This window comes from Manis javanica, chromosome 7 (genome assembly GCF_040802235.1).
Source record: "Manis javanica isolate MJ-LG chromosome 7, MJ_LKY, whole genome shotgun sequence".
Lineage (NCBI taxonomy): Eukaryota > Metazoa > Chordata > Mammalia > Pholidota > Manidae > Manis > Manis javanica.
In genome coordinates, this window is record NC_133162.1 from 71,995,700 (window position 1) to 72,012,509 (window position 16,810).

At 34.3% G+C, this 16,810-nt stretch overlaps 1 protein-coding gene across 3 annotated transcripts in view; it reads right to left on the bottom strand.

The window, feature by feature from the left end:
* Window positions 1-16,810, bottom strand: part of WAPL (WAPL cohesin release factor) — an 87,440-nt gene that overhangs the window by 13,055 nt on the left and 57,575 nt on the right. For all 3 annotated transcript variants that reach the window (XM_073241122.1, XM_037002678.2, XM_073241121.1), the window contains exons 5-12: window positions 16,199-16,294; window positions 14,884-15,036; window positions 14,482-14,618; window positions 11,981-12,092; window positions 10,063-10,290; window positions 1,658-1,769; window positions 1,201-1,298; window positions 113-189 (exon numbers count right to left, since the gene is read on the bottom strand). In XM_073241122.1, the coding sequence (XP_073097223.1) occupies window positions 113-189; window positions 1,201-1,298; window positions 1,658-1,769; window positions 10,063-10,290; window positions 11,981-12,092; window positions 14,482-14,618; window positions 14,884-15,036; window positions 16,199-16,294 (1,013 nt within the window). The remainder of the gene's footprint in view (window positions 1-112; window positions 190-1,200; window positions 1,299-1,657; window positions 1,770-10,062; window positions 10,291-11,980; window positions 12,093-14,481; window positions 14,619-14,883; window positions 15,037-16,198; window positions 16,295-16,810) is intronic.

The window sequence follows — 16,810 nt, forward strand, 5'->3', positions numbered from 1 at the left end:
TCACAAAACTCAAAAGACAGAAGCATTTTATGGAAGAAGGTGATGCAATCATATAACCTTTATGGTCAATCCAAATGCTTTAAATAAATACATGGTTATTTCAGTAACTTACTTAGCTGATGAAACAATGAGTTGTGAATCTTTATATGCTATCAAGTAGCTTTGATTCTCTGGATTATGCACTGTTACCTAAAAAGGGAAAAATGTGAAATGATTGTGGTAATCTCTGACTTTCATTCATTCACATACAACACACTCTGCCTTATGCTCTCAAAGATATAAAGATGAGGAAGAATCAGCTTTTGTCTTCAAAGGGAATAACCCACACATTCTAGATTTAACATAGTAAGAGCAATTACTTTATTACAAAATTAAAATCTCTATTTTAATTGCTTGCTCATAATGTATCACGTACTGTACATTTACTTTAATGAATTACCAAGCATTCTCAATGTCAGAAAAGAGCAGTCTCTCACTTATAAACAAATACTTTAAAGCTCTTAAGTGTATTTATTTAGAATTATTTAAAAAAACCTGTTTATCTAATGTACCTCAAATGCTCTAGAAGAGAGAAGAGACAAATTCACTTTCATCTATACCAGGAACTTTTAATTCCCATTTGATTATTTTCCCATACATGTCTCCAGAAGTACTTAGCTAACCCAATCTAGTTAACAATTTATGTATACTGAAATTTCACTGGCAGGAAAAATTTTAATCTACATTGATATGTGTTAAGTCATCATCAAATGCCAAAGAACAAATACTACTTATGGCATGCAGTTCAATAGTATCACTCTTCCAAGCCAAATTTTATTATATGCTGTGATTATAAGTAATCTGATTCAAATGATAGCTAAATCAAGAAAATCCTTATTAAAAAAAAAAACCCTGATTGCATTTAACTATGATTTTTCACAAACAAGTTAATACACTTAAGCAGAATTCTGCATTAAGAAATGAACAATACCATCTGGGAATATAAACAAATTTGACAATCAAGGTTTCATATAGCACAATATACATATTCTTAAAAAACTAAACTGCTCATTTGACTTGATCAGTAACACTGGTTCCTCAATCTATTTGGATTAACAAAAGTAAAACTTTAGGGATATATAAAATATTTGGCAGTCACTCACACAGTCACAATTAAGATTAAATAATTTTCCCCAAATAGCTGTCCATACTTAGACTTACACTTTCTAAAACTCGTAAACATCTCTCTGCTCCCCATAATGAGGCTACTAGTTTCTCTTCATCCTCATCTCTACTTAAATGATCCACACATTCTTTCACTAGGAGAAAAGAAATAGATGTAAATTAGTATGTCTCATAACCTCAATACCTAATCTCTTAAACTAACATTAAAAGCCATCTATACACGTTATAAATATTCTGGAACCTCTCTGAACATTGTTTATTCTAAGTCTTACATTGTAAGAGATTGAAACGTCTGAGACTCTAATTATTTTATTTCCATAACTCCCCAACATCAAAGTGTTAATGAATGGCCTTTCCTTTAAAATTTACAGGATGCTAATAAAAGAACTGATCTTTTCAAAATGACACGATTATCTTTTTAACTATATAAATAGAGTATCTTCTTCAGGCTTTTAAATAACATAGAAAAATGGTATACATGTATGTATCGTACCTTTATCTACAATATGATCCAGACCACCCAAAAGCCGGAGTTCTTCTTTAAACCAGTCTCCTGCTCGTTTAGAAGTAAGGGATAGTAATGTCTCCATAGCTAAATGTCCTGTCTAAAAATCAGAAGCACCCATTAATGAATATTGACTCTTAGCAACAACTGAGGCAACACTTGCAGAGATTTTGTTTCTCTTTAGAAAAGATCACTGCATACTACCTACCAGCCCACATTATTTCTTTATAATATAGTGCTATTACAAGTAAAACTTAATTAATTTTAATTTTATCAGACTAGTCCTAAGCTGAAGAAATGTTTTTAACTACTGTCTTGTTTCCATAAAGAAAACCCACTATTAAAAGTAGTCTGTCATTTGTCAGTTCAATAAAATATATACAGGTACTACAGATTTTATAGTAGAGGCTCAAGAGTGGGATTGCTGAATCAAAGTGTACATGTATTTTAACTAAATCAATGTTGGATTAAACACAAAGGCTGCAACAATTCCATGCGTAAATCATGGGTGTGCCTGTCAGATGCCCTGAATCCTCAAAAAAATGAGTTAGCACTTTAAATTTTTGCCTGAGGGTAAAAAGTGCTTTGGTTTGTGTTTTTCCAATGACAGTGAGCATTTTTTCACCTATTTATTAACTGTATTTCTTCTACTGTTGAGTCTCCTGTCAACTATTCTTTCCTTATTTTCCTGCAGGGCTGCTTGTCTTCTTCTTATTGCTCTCTGTATTATCTAGTCTGAATAAAAGTCTTTTTTGTTACTTTCAGTGTTTCAGATTCACCAGTCTTAAACTTTATACTGCAAGGCTGGCAACTAGGATACACACCATGACAAAATTTTATACAATGATTCAGTACCACCACTAGAGGAAGCACAGAACAGTTAAGAGTCATATTTACAACCATAGTAAAGTTTTTCTTTCTCTTTATTTGCCTCTCATTGTTTTTCTATTTTAAAGCATATAAAGCCACCTCCCAAAAAGGAACAATCTGGTTCCTGATGAAGTAAGGAACTTCAGCATAACAAAAGAAATGCTTTAAATTAACAAAGTTGAAAGGACTGTTTTCATCCCAAACCTTCTTTCCTTTGAAAGACGCAAGTTTACATTAAGTCCTTCTGGCACATTTGGAACTAAATATAAACTAGGTATTTAGAAATGCAAAAGGAAAATCTTAGCAGCAAAAATATCAATATTACAGATTTAGAAGAGATCTAGAGTACTTTAGTGTACTGAAAAAAGAAGACTGATGTCCAAGATGACAAATATAGCACTAGAACACAGTATTACAAAATCAAGACTCAATTCTGCCCAATTCTCATTCTACATCTCTGAAAGAGTAATTTACCGAGATCAGTTTGGGTGTATTAGCTCCTTAAGTCACAGTAGTGAAACTAAAGCCTTAATGAGGCTTGCTTTGTTTAGGAAGAAAGGGGATAGTAATTTGATGTTACCATAGTAAGTTTTTATGCTAAAAAGGGACTTTCTTGTTTTCTGGTGGCATAAAAAGGACTGTTTGATATTTTAGGCTATATTTAGTATACAATAGCTAGCACTAAAAATAGCCTACAACTGAACATGTGATTTCAAAATTGGAATAGTCTTCAGAGTTAAAACACAGCAAAATCATTAATCAGAATACTACTCAGCAACTGTTAGCTCTCAGTTATTTTAATTATATCTGAAAACATTATAATACTAATATTTTAAATTGTCTTTCCATGGCACATGACTACTAATATACTGTAATATACTGAAGAAAGAAGTTAAATAATCGAACAAAAATATATAGGGGACAGTTACTGTTCAATACAATGTCTACTGTAAGATTTAAGACAAACACAATAATCAAGAATAGCCTGAAGGTGGAGGGCAGGGAAGAGGCATCCTAAAATTAACAACTGTTTAGTTTTAATCACAGAAGTAACTATTTAACACAATATAAGAAGTATTATAGTGGTATATACTATCCTAATAAATTCAACAAACCATGGAGAAAATTCAATGAACAAGTTTATGATCAGGTTATATTAACAGCAAACACCTGGAAAGATCTAAATACTGAACAAAACCAAAAATACACGAATTCACTTATGTAACAAATAACTTTAGGCCCAAATTTACTCCTCCATGTCATTAAAAATAAGCATATACATTGAAAAATATTAAAAGTAAAAATTACAAATACATTTTAAAAGTAATCTACAAATACTTTGATGAGGAACAGGGATCATTAGTCCCATCTGAGCATATCAGCTATTTTCCAATTTTAATAAGTGAAAGAATTAAATGCACATCAATTTGGTAACTTGCCTTTTTAATGTGAATTTGCTTTCTCCTCAGTCCCCCACTTCACCTGAATACCTGAATCCTCTTCCTACTCTACCTTAACTAAACAGAACAATACCCCTAAGTCACGTCTGGCTAGCACAAAGCATTCTATAATATTTTTTTTTGTATCATTAATGAGTAATTACATGAGAAACATTATGGTTAATAGACTCCCCCCATTATCAAGTCCCCACCACATACCCCATTACAGTCACTATCCATCAGCATAGTAAGATGATATAGAGTCAATACTTGTCTTCTCTGTATATACTGCCTTCCTGGTGCCTGCCCCCTACATTATGTGTGCTAATCGTAATGCCTCTTTTTCCCACTTATCCCTCCCTTCCCACCCATCCTCCCCAGTTCCTTTCCCTTTGGTAACTGTTAGTCCATTCTTGGGTTCTGTGAGTCTGCTGCTGTTTTGTTCTTTCAGTTTTTGCTTTGTTCTTAAACTCACAGATGAGTGAAATCATTTGATACTTGTCTTTTTCCACCTGGCTTATTTCACTGAGCATAATACCCTCTAGCTCCATCCATGTTGCTGCAAATGGTAGGATTTGTTTTCTTCTTATGGCTGAATAATATTCCATTGTGTATATGTACCACATCTTCTTTATCCATTCATCTATAGTGCTGCAAGAAACTTAGGGGTGCATATGTCCTTTTCAAACTGGGCTCCTGCATTCTTAGGGTAAATTTCTAGGAGTGGAATTCCTGGGTGAAATGGTATTTCTTTTTCAGTTTTTTGAGTAACATCCATATTGCTTTCCACAATGGTTGAACTAGTTTACATTCCCACCAGAAGTGTAGGAGGGTCCCCTTTCTCCACAACCTCGCCAACATTTGTTGTTGTTTATCTTTTGGATGGTGGCCATCCTGACTGGTGTGAGGTGATATCTCATTGTGGTTTTAATTTGCATTTCTCTGATTATTAGCAATGTGAAGCATCTTTTCACGTGCCTATTGGCCATCTGAATTTCTTCTTTGGAGAAGTGTCTGTTCAGCTCCTCTGCCCATTTTTTAAATTGGGTTATTTGCTTTTTGTTTGTTGAGGTGCGTGAGCTCTTTATATAGTTTGAAAGTCAACTCCTTATCGGATATGTCATTTATAAATATATTCTCCCATATTGTAGGAAGCCTTTTTGTTCTACTGATGGTATCCTTTGCTGTACAGAAGCTTTTTAGTTTGGTATAGTCCCACTTGTTCATTTTTGCTTTTGTTTCCCTTGCCTGGGGAGATTTGTTCATGAAGAGGTTGCTTATGTTACGTCCAAGAGATTTTAGCCTATGTTTTTTCTAAGAGTTTTATGGTTTCATGACTTAATTCAGGTCTCTGATCCATTTCGAGTTTACTTTTGTGTATGGGGTTAGACAATAATCCAGTTTCATTCTCTTGCATGTAGCTGTCCAGTTTTGCCAACACCAGCTGTTGAAGAGGCTTGTCATTTCCCCACTGTATGTCCATGGCTCCTTTATTGTATATTAATTGACTATATGTTTGGGTTAATGTCTGGAGTCTCTATTCTGTTCCACTGGTCGTGGGTCTGTTCTTATACCAGTACCAAATTGTCTTGATTGTTGTGGCTTTGTAGTAGAGCTTGAAGGTGGGAAGCGAGATCCCCCCACACTTTATTCTTCCTTCTCAGGATTGCTTTGGCTATTCAGGGTCTTTGGTGGTTCCATATGAATTTTTTTTTTTTTTTAACAAAAAGAATTGTGTTTTTTAATGGTGTAGGTTAATTGGACCAACATAGGCAAAACATACTTAATCTTGACAAAAATTTCATTTTATACTAATGTTAACTCAATGTGAGTCATTAATATAAATGTAAATCATAGAAAAAATCTTCCAAACCCTGGTTAAGCAAAAATTGTTAGACATGCTACCAAAAGCATGTCCATAACAGAAAAAAAATTTAAACTCAATCAAATTTAAGCACTTTTGCTCAGCTAATGACCCTGTTAGAAATTGACAAGATAGCTACAGACTCAGAAAACATGTTTGCAAATCACATCTCTGACAAGACTTGTATCCAAAATACATATAAATGACCCTCAAATTAACTGTAATAAAAATAAGCCATTTTTTGATGGGCAGAGGACTTGAACTGACACTTCAACAAAGAGGATATAAAATTGACCTTTAAACAACATGAGTTCGAACTTCAAGAGTCCACTTATACACAGATATTTTTCAATAAACATTGGAAAATTTTTTGGAGATTTGCTGCAATTTGAAAACATAATTTCTTTTCTCTAGTTGACTACATTGCAACAATACAGCACATAACACACCTAACATACAAAAACCATGTTAGTCAACTATTTTTGTTATCAATAAGGCTCCCAGTCAACAGTAGGCTATTAGTACTTGAGTTTTGGGGGAGTCAGAAGTTATGCTCGAATTGGCTACTGTATGAGGGTCGGCACCACAACCCCTGCCTTGTTCAAGGGCCAATTGTACAGGTGGCAAATAAGCACATGGAGAGATGTTTATTCTCGTGAGGTTCACCCTCCACTGCTACTGACCCAAGTAATTACGTGACCATTCTTAAGGTGCCTAAAGGAACCCAAGGCTCACAGGCCTACAACACTCTTGCTCCAAGTGGGCCTTTGTCCCCAAGGCATTCCTGTAATTGGACAATCACCTGAGGCATAGGAAAGGCCTGACTTCCTTCAGGCCAATCAGCAGCCTCGTGAGCTCTGGCTTGCCCACCCTGTCACACACAAGCTCCAATCAGCGCACATAAGTAAAAAGATAGAATGGGGGGGGGGGCCTGCCCTGTTTCCATGGTAATTGCTGGCTGGTTGGAGCAAGGGACAGCCCCTGTGCAGCCTTGGTAGTGCTGGACCCCTGCCTGAATGGGGCTGTTTGAGAGGACAGGGAGGGAATGTATAGGGGGACAGGTGGCAGGTAGAGAGTTAGCGGGGCTAGTGGCAGAATGAGGGGGAAAGGGGACTTCCTGAGAGTCAGAGAGGGTTTTTTTTTTTTTTTGAGAAGGCATCTCTCATATTTATTGATCAAATGGTTGTTAACAACAATAAAATTCTGTATAGGGGGTCAATGCTCAATGCACAGTCATTAATCCATCTCAAGCCTAGTTCTCTTCAGTCTCCAATCTTCTGAAGCATAATGAACAAGTTCTTACATGGTGAACGAATTCTTACATAGTGAGTAAATTCTTACATGGTGAACAGTACAAGGGCATTCATCACAGAAACTTTTGGTTTTGATCACGCATTATGAACTATAAACAATCAGGTCAAATATGAATATTCGTTTGATTTTTATACTTGACCATATGAATTTTTGAACTATTTGTTCCAGTTCGCTGAAGAATGCTGTTGGTAATTTGATAGGGATTGCATTGAATCTGTAGATTGCTTTAGGCAGGATGGTTATTTTGACCATATTAATTCTTCCTAGCCAAGAGCATGGGATGAGTTTCCATTTGTTAGTGTTCTCTTTAATTTCTCTTAACAGTGTCTTGTAGTTTTCAGGGTATACGTCTTTTACTTCCTTGGTTAGGTTTATTCCTAGGTATTTTATTCTTTTTGATGCAATTGTGAATGGAATGGTTTTCCTGATTTCTCTTTCTGCTAGTTCACTGTTAGTGTATAGGAATGCGACAGATTTCTGTGTATTAATTTTGTATCCTGCAACTTTGCTGAATTCAGATATTAGATCTAGTACTTTTGGGGTGGATTCTTTAGGGATTTTTATGTACATATCATGTCATCTGCAAACAGGGACAATTTTACTTCTTCCTTACCAAACTGGATGCCTTTTACTTCTTTGTTGTTTTCAGATTGCCGTGCCTAGGACCTCCAGTACTATGGTGAATAAAAGCAGGGAGAGTGGCCATCCTTGTCTTGTTCCCAATCTTAGGGGAAAAGCTTTCAGCTTCTCACTGTTAAGTATAATGCTGGCTGTGGGTTTGTCATATATGGCCTTATTATGTTGAAGTACTTGGCATCTATACCCATTTTGTTGAGAGTTTTTATCATGAATGGATGTTGAATTTTGTTGAATGCTTTTTCAGTGTCTATGGAGATGATCATGTGGTTTTTGTCCTTTTTGTTTACGTGGTGTATGATGATGGACTTTCGAATGTTTCACCATCCTTGCATCCCTGAGATGAATCCCACTTGATCATGGTGTATGATCCTCTTGATGTATTTTTGAATTCGGTTTGCCAATATTTTGCAGAGTATTTTTGCATCTATGTTCATCAGGGAAATTGGTCTCTTGTTTTTTTGTGTTGTCTTTGCCTGGTTTTGGTATTAGAGTGATGCTTGCTTCACAGAATGAGTTTGAGAGAACTCTCTCCTCTTCTATTTTTTTAAAAATTTTAAGGAGAATGGGGTATTATGTCTTCTCTAAATGTCTGACAACATTCAGCGGTGAATCATTCTTGTCTGGGAGTTTGGTTTTTGGGTAGTTTTTTGATTACCGCTTCAATTTCGTTGCTGGTTAATTGGTCTGTTTAGATTTTCTGTTTTTTCCTTGGTCAGTCTTGGAAGGTTGTATTTTTCTAGAAAGTTGTCCATCTCTTCTAGGTTATCCAGCTTATTAGCATATAGATTATCATAGTATTCTCTAATAATTCTTTGTATTTCTGTGGGGTCCATTGTGATTTTTCCTTTCTCGTTTCTGATTCTTTTTATGTGTGTAGATTCTCTTTTTCTCTTAATAACTTTGGCTAGGGGTTTATCTATTTTGTTCATTTTCTCGAAGAGCCAGCTCTTGGTTTCATTGATTTTTTTCTATTGTTTTATTCTTCTCAATTTTATTTATTTCTTCTCTGATCTTTATTATGTCTGTCCTTCTGCTGACTTTGGGCCTCCTTTGTTCTTCTTTTTCCAGTTTCAATAATTGTGACAGACTATTCATTTGGGATTGTTCTTCCTTCTTTTAATATGCTGGATTGCTACATACTTTCCTCGTAGAACTGCCTTCGCTGCGTCCCACAGAAGTTGGGGCAGTGTATTGTTGTCATTTGTCTCCATATATTGCTTGATCTCTGTTTTAATTTGGTCATTGATCCATTGATTATTTAGGAGTATGTTATTAAGCCTCCATGTGTTTGTGAACCTGGTTTGTTTTCTTTGTACAATTTATTTCTAGTTTTATAACTTTGTGATCTGAGAAGTTGGTTGGTAGAATTTCAATCTTTTTGAATTTACTGATGCTCTTTTTGTGGCCTAATATGTGGTCTTTTCTGGAAAATGTTCCATGTGCACTTCAGAAGAATGTATATCCTGCATTCTGTAATTTTTGAGGCAAATGCTGCAGCCTTAGAGTTTAGTAGGCAGGAGAAAATGCAATGTTTACACACTTCTGATGTTGGAAATATCTGAAAGTCAGAATATATAAACAAATCTTATTTTTTCAAAACAACAGGCCAATTTATCTTCTACTGGCCTTTGGGGATATAATCGATACTATAAGTAAAAAGGCCAGAGGGAAGTAAAACTGGAATCAACCAAAAACAATACAGCCATCTTAAACTTGGGGAGTTAAGTTGCATTTAAGGTAGCTACAGTGATGACCCATTGTGAGGGACACTGCTCTAGGGAAGACAGGTTCACAGGAAATCTTCCTTTTGAGTCCTGGTCCCTTGAAGCAGTTAATCAGACATCCTGAGATACTCTAGAATAAATGTATGCTCACTGAAAATGGATCTTGCAAATCCTCTGAATCTTTGCTCTGAAACTCATGGAGAATAAGAATTCAAATTCCTAAAAGCGTGTGTAGTTTCTACAGAAAAAAAAAAAAATTCAAGGGAAAAGGATTAGCAAAGTGCAACAAAAAATTTACTGACAAAAAGACCTAAATACATATGGACTAGTTTTGGAATTTCAGTGAAGAAACAGTATTATGTTCAGAGCTGAACCTTGGAAGAATTTGCCTTAGAAGAATTGGAAGCCTTTAGAACAATGAATCTTAGAAGAATTGGAAGTGGAGAAGTTAAATGATTCATCCAGTCACACACCTGCTTTAAATAATTAAAAGCTGTCTGAAAGCAATTTTCATCTTATAAAGGAAACAAGGAAGAAACCCACCGTTATATTTTCTAGATCAAGATGCTTATTGTGTACAGTTTCACAGAGCCTTCGAATTTTTTCTTTGATTTTGTTCATGTCCTTTTCATTCAGTAGCTTAGCTGAAGAAGCATCTTGTTCCAGTTCTAGAAGTCGAATCATTAGATCTAGGCTAGCTCTATCAAGATCCATGTTCAAACGGTCTCTACTCAATATGTACATAAGGGCAGCTGTACAAAGGGACAGATTCTTTAAAAGAGAAAAAAGAAAGTTAATGTAGCAATTAGTGACAATTTCAGGAAATACGACAATTTTGACATTTGTTCACATGTTGGAAACCTTGAAATTCCTTCCAGTGACACCCCCTACTCTTAAAATACTCTAGGGTATGAAATGTGAATTACATAATTAAAGAAAGAAAGCACTGTTGCTTACAATTTTCCTTTATATAGGCCTTCCCTAAATGAATGCCCCAAAACTAGAATAATGTTGAGTGGAATTACCTAATTCTTTGGCTATTCTTAACTAAATGAAGTTTACAGAAAAACATTTCAGCTACACACACACACACACACACACATGGTGGGGGGATGGTGTTTTACAATATACTTTTTATTCTTTAAGATGAAGTCCAATTTCAGTTTAAAATCAATAATGTGCTTTAAAATCTATATCAGAAACTTAAGCTATTATTCTATAAAATAAGTACAACTGCATTATATCAATATATAAAGCTAAGATGCTCCAATAAACATACTTAGACTCATTTCTTTAAAATAAACCAATCAGGTCTGGTTGAATCAAGTAATTTTTAAAAAATCATTAATACAAAGTGCTTTGAAAATCATTCAAGATCAGGTTAGCACACTTTATACTGTTATACACACTGTTAGCACACAAGTTATATCAGATAATAAAATACAGAAGTACTGAAAGTGATATATTCTATCTAGTTAAGCATTAATATAACAAAAGGTCTTACACTGAGATAGTCCAACATTTAGGATACTCTAGTTATTTTAATGCACAGCAATATAATTAACTCTAAAGATTTAAACTTTGAATCCCCAGATATAGAGAAATTTCAGACTGGGTAACTAACTAAATGGTTACAAAGCAAATTATTTTTGGAAGTAAGGATGTCAGGATTTGGGAGAGCCACTGCCCCCAAGAACACACATTAATGCCTTGCTTCTCTCATAACTCTATAAGAAGACAAATTAATTCCTAGTTCTCTGTTCTGTAGTTGCTGCAACTTGGTAATGGAGTTATCCTCACTCAGGGTTAAGTACATTGTTTTCCATTTCAGAAGACTCAGTATTAGATTGTGTCACCTAATTCGTATTTGGACCATAATTTCCTTGAACAAAACTATATAAGGCCATCTCAGAATACCACTATTGATAATGATTAGTAATGATATTTTTCTAACTTTGAAAATGTTAAACCTTTTATTACATACGCTGTAAGAGAAAACATTAAAGTCATAATAAAAATAAGGAATTTACTCCTTTTCACAATGGGCTATGTCCTAGATTCACCATCTAGACAAAATGCTAACAAAATTTTATTTTTTAATTTCAAAACTACTGTTTCCATTCTATTAGTACCAAAGAGTAAAAGATTTTTTTCAGTACTTTCTGATTAGAGGAAATCAATGTTTACAGAATTAAATATCCAGTGTGGTATGGCATGTTAGATATGGTAACTGAATTATGTTTAAACAGTATAAACTGACAAGGGAAAAAAAATGTCATGAGCAAATAATCTTAAATTTTTATTAGGCAAAAACTTCTGGCATTAAGCTCTATATATGTAGCAAATAAAACAAATTCAACCCATAATTAGTAATATATGAATACTCAGTAAGACATTTTTCAATAATCAAATAGACTAGAATTTTTAATAATGCTTCTCAATCCCAGAAGCTTAAAAATACCTGATGGTGCTGAGAATCATCCAAAGTTTTAAAGACCATTGCTACCATTCCATGTGCTCTCAGGTGCATTCGAAAACTGGGCATTGCACATTTAGTAGCCAAGCTAATAACACTAGAAGAAAACAGACTAGGTTAAGGGAATTGAAAATAGTGCATTAGTTGTAATCACTATTGAAACACCAACAGCATTTTTCAATGAACTAGAGCAAATAATTCTAAAATTTATAGGGAACCACAAAAGACCCCAAATAGCCAAAGCAATCCTGAGAAAGAAGAACAAAGCTGGGGGAATTATACTCCCTGACTTCAAGCTATACTTCAAAACTATGGTAATCAAGAGTACGGTAATGACACAAGAACAGACCCATAGATCAATGGAACAGAATAGAGACCCAGATAAAAACCCATGCATATGTGGTCAATTAATACATGCTAAAGGAGCCATGAATATACAATGGGGAAAAGACAGTCTCTTCAATAACTGGTGTTGGGAAAACTGGACAGTTGTATGCAAAATAATGAAACTGATTACTGTCAAATTCCATACACAACAGTAAACTCAAAATGGATGAAAGAACTGAATGTCAAGACATGAAACTCAGAAGAAAACACAGGCAAAAATCTCTTGAACTTAATTATGAGTGATTTTTTTCCTGGACACATCTCCTCGGGCAAGGGAAACAAAATAAAAAATGAACAAGTTGGACTACCTCAAACTAAAAAGCTTCTGTACAGCAAAGGACACCATCAGCAGAACAAAAAGGCAACCTAACAGTATTACAGAATATATTCATAAATGATTCATCTGATAAGGGGCTAACATACAAAATATATAAAGAACTCATATGCCTCAACACCCAGAAAACAAATAACCAAATCAAAAAATGGGCAGAGGACCTGAATAGACATTTCTCCAAAGAAATACAAATGGCCAACAGGCATTTGAAGAGAAGCTCCACATTGCTAATCATGAGGAAAATGGAAATCAAAACCACAATGATGTATCACCTCACACCAGTTAGAACTGCCACTATTCAAAAGACAAGAAATAACAAGTGTTGGCGAGGATATGGAGAAATGGAAACCCTCCTACACTGTTGGTGGTAATGTAAATTGGTACAACTGTTGTGGAAAGCAGTATGAAGGTTCCCCCAAAAACTAAAAAAATAGAAATACCATTTGACCCAGCAACTCTACTTTCAGGAGTTACCCGAAGAAAACAAAATCTCTGATTCAAAAAGATATATGCACCCCTATGTTTATCACTGCATTATTTACAATAGCCAAGATATGGAAGCAACCTAAGTGACCATCAACAGATGATGTGGTGCAGATACACAATGGAATATTATTCAGCTATAAAAAGAAAAGAAATCCTGCCACTTGCAACAATGGGTCTAAGAGGTTATTATGCTCAGTGAAATAAGCCAGGTGGAGAAACATAAACACCATATGATTTCACTTATTTGTGGAATATAAAAACAAACCAAAACAGAATGAACAAAACAGCAGTAGATTCATAAACACTGAGAAGTGACTAGTGGTTACCACAGCAGAAGGGTTGGGGGGTGTTGGGGTGGGTGGGGAAGGTGAGGGGGATAAAGGGGCACAAAAATTCTCAATCATCATGTAAGTTGATCATAGGATAGTAGTACAGCATGGAGAACATAGTCAATGATTCTGTAACATCCTTCTATGTTGACAGAGAGTAACCGCACTAGAGAGGACGAGGACTTAGTAATATGGTAACTGTTGAACCATTGTGTTGTATATTTGAAACCAATGTAAGATTGTAAATCAATGATACTTCAGTAAAAAAAGAAGAAAAATAATGCATTAGTTTTTTATTTGCACAATACCAACAAGCAACTAGGGGGTATCAAAGCATAGCCTATACAGATCATAATATAAAACAACACATATTAATACAAAGTATCAAAAATTTACTAATGCACAGTATGTGATTAAGTATGCTGTACTTAAAAGTATAAATAACATGACTGTCTTCAGTGTATTCCTTATATTACTAGTACCATAAAAAGCAAAGTCTCAGCTACCTTTCATAATGCTTCTGATACATGAAGATTATAAATAACATTTGATTGAATATATTCCAATCGACTGGATAACCCAATCAAATCAAGGTATTCAATCCATTATAGTATGCAAAGATGATTCAAATTAAAACATGCTGAAACAAATTTATCACTTGTATGTCTAAAATTCTTGGCTAAAAAAGAGCATAGAGATGCTGTAGCATAACACCTCTTTTAAGCATCTGGAAATTGAAGCCTATAGTATGCTGAAAGGCTGTATTATTCAACTTTCCTTTGTCCATGAAGAATCAAACCTCTTATAAGAAGTCAATCATATTTTAACTTGTCACTGGCTATAAACTATGTTCATGATAACAAAATCCCATATGTTGGCCCTACCCAGTTTGAACATTTTAATGAGATATAACATGTACACAACTGTCAAATATAAAAGTAAGATCTTACCTAAGGCAACGTGTGTTCAGAGGCTGAGTGCTCTTTAAGCCACTTAACAAGTACTCAATGTCATCAGTGAACTCTTGATTTTCACCAAATTCCACCACATCATTGAAGTGCTTCACATGCTGAACAACAGTATATAACTGCCAAGAAAAAAATAAGTCCACCTCTCTTATAACTATGAAGTAGCATATTTAAATCTATAGATTTGATGTACTTTATAAAAAAAAATCATTGATTATATGGCAATCAAAGGAAATTGTTTAAAAACACTGCTAGTAGTAGGACTAAGTTTGTGGCTCAAAACTATAAATACCATTGTACTGATATTTGTTCAAGACATTAAAAGGCTAAATGTTACATACAAAAATCTATCCACACACAGTAAAACTGTATATGGCTCCTTACTTCTTTGTCTTCTTTTCTGCATTTCAGTGCAGTAACTATATCCTGGTAGGGCTGAGTAGGTATTGTCACAGTTTTTATCACTTTGGGTGGTGGTGCAGGAGCCTTAAAAACTCCATCATCTTTCTGATTTGGTTCCTTTGAAGACAGCCTCACCTATAAATAAAGGAATCAAAGTAGTTGTTCTAAATAAACACATGAAAATAGTAACATCTCCCTGGCAAATTTAGCTGACCAAAAAAAAAAAAAAAGTGATGAGAGGAGGACTCTGAAAGATCATAAGGGATACTTTAGATTCCATGTACTACGAGGTAGGACTCACATATACTTCACTCACAAAAGAATCACTCAGAAATTTCTTCTCATCTTTTTAAAACCATTTTTAAAGATCAGGAAGTCACTCCTTCTGGTTTTTTTAAACAACTGTTTAACCTTTAATTGTGTAAAACATATCATTTCACACAATTTCTTATTTGCCTCCAGGACCATTAGAATAAACAAAGAACCACAATTACATACATAAATGGCATTAATAAACAGGGATGGGAGAAAACTACAACAGAAAGATAAACTTTTATGAAAGTACAGAAAATCTGTAGTTTATAGGAGGAATAGCCATAATAAAAGTATGATATAATTATGTATATGCATGATGATTTTCTTACTAGTAAAAGGAGTTTAATAGATTCAACTTAAGAAGATAGGGAACTGTACATTATATTTTTAAAGATCTCTATCCCTAATTTTTTTGTTGTTATACAGAACACATTTCTTGACAGCTCCAAATGACAGGTGTTATCATTAATCTAGAAGTATTAATGTATGGTTCTACCAGTTATTCTGAAAATAATTTGGTAAGAATCTTTCTCAAATGTGTTTTGAATTGAAAGATATTATTGGAATGCAGGAAGAAGTTCTCTGAAAAGCAAATTAACCACTCAAAGCCACTTTTAAGATCTATGTAGGATGTAATTTATAATATAGTCCTTAATAGTTAATATAAGCTTCAAATATGGAATAATTTGCCCTTAAACAGTAAATATGATAATTCCATAAAATGAAGGTCAGGAATAAAAACTGGTTCAATATTTTTTAAGGCTTTTATTTATAACCTAGTGGCACCAGAATTTCTGTAATCCTGTCCACAATACTCACTTTTCCAATGAATTAAACTGAAGTCACTGTATTTTAGGGAGAAAATCCAAAATAAAGTCTTAAATAGAAAAAGAGATTTTCAAATTATGAATGAAGACAGCAACCACTTAATTTATCATTTGTTAAAAAAAAAACACAAAATTCAGAAGTAGAGTTCACTTACTGCGACACTTGGAGGTTTTACTACTGGCGGCCCAGGTAGTTCTTCCGAGTCTGGATGGTTCCAATGTCTGGCATTATATACAGCTTTTGTAGGAGACTAGAAAAATGAGAAAAACAACTGTCTCCATCTTACATTGCATATTTATAAAACTGTCTCATTTAGTTAAAGCAAAACTCAAATAATAATTTAGATGCATAAACATGTATCTGAGATGGAGCAGGATAGACAGTATCTGGCTTATATTCCAAACATGCTCCCATGGCTATGGCAGACATGGAATCACTCTGGTATTCCATCACAAAATTGACAATTAATGCTCCGGGCAACTATTACTAACCAAGAGAAGAAATTAAACCACTCCCAGGCTTGTACTAACTTATTAATAAATACAGTTAATTCAACAAGTTCTTTATTCCTCATAAGAGGAATACTACTGATTCACACCCCACATTCTTCCAAAAATGGAAATTAGGCAGCTGAGGACAAGTGATAAAGGTCCATATTTATTTATATGAAACACTGGAGCCAAATGAGTGCTATTATTCAAAAGTTTTCCAATTTTATAAAGGTAAATATGGCACGCATACTACATATTGCATAACAGAGTGGAGT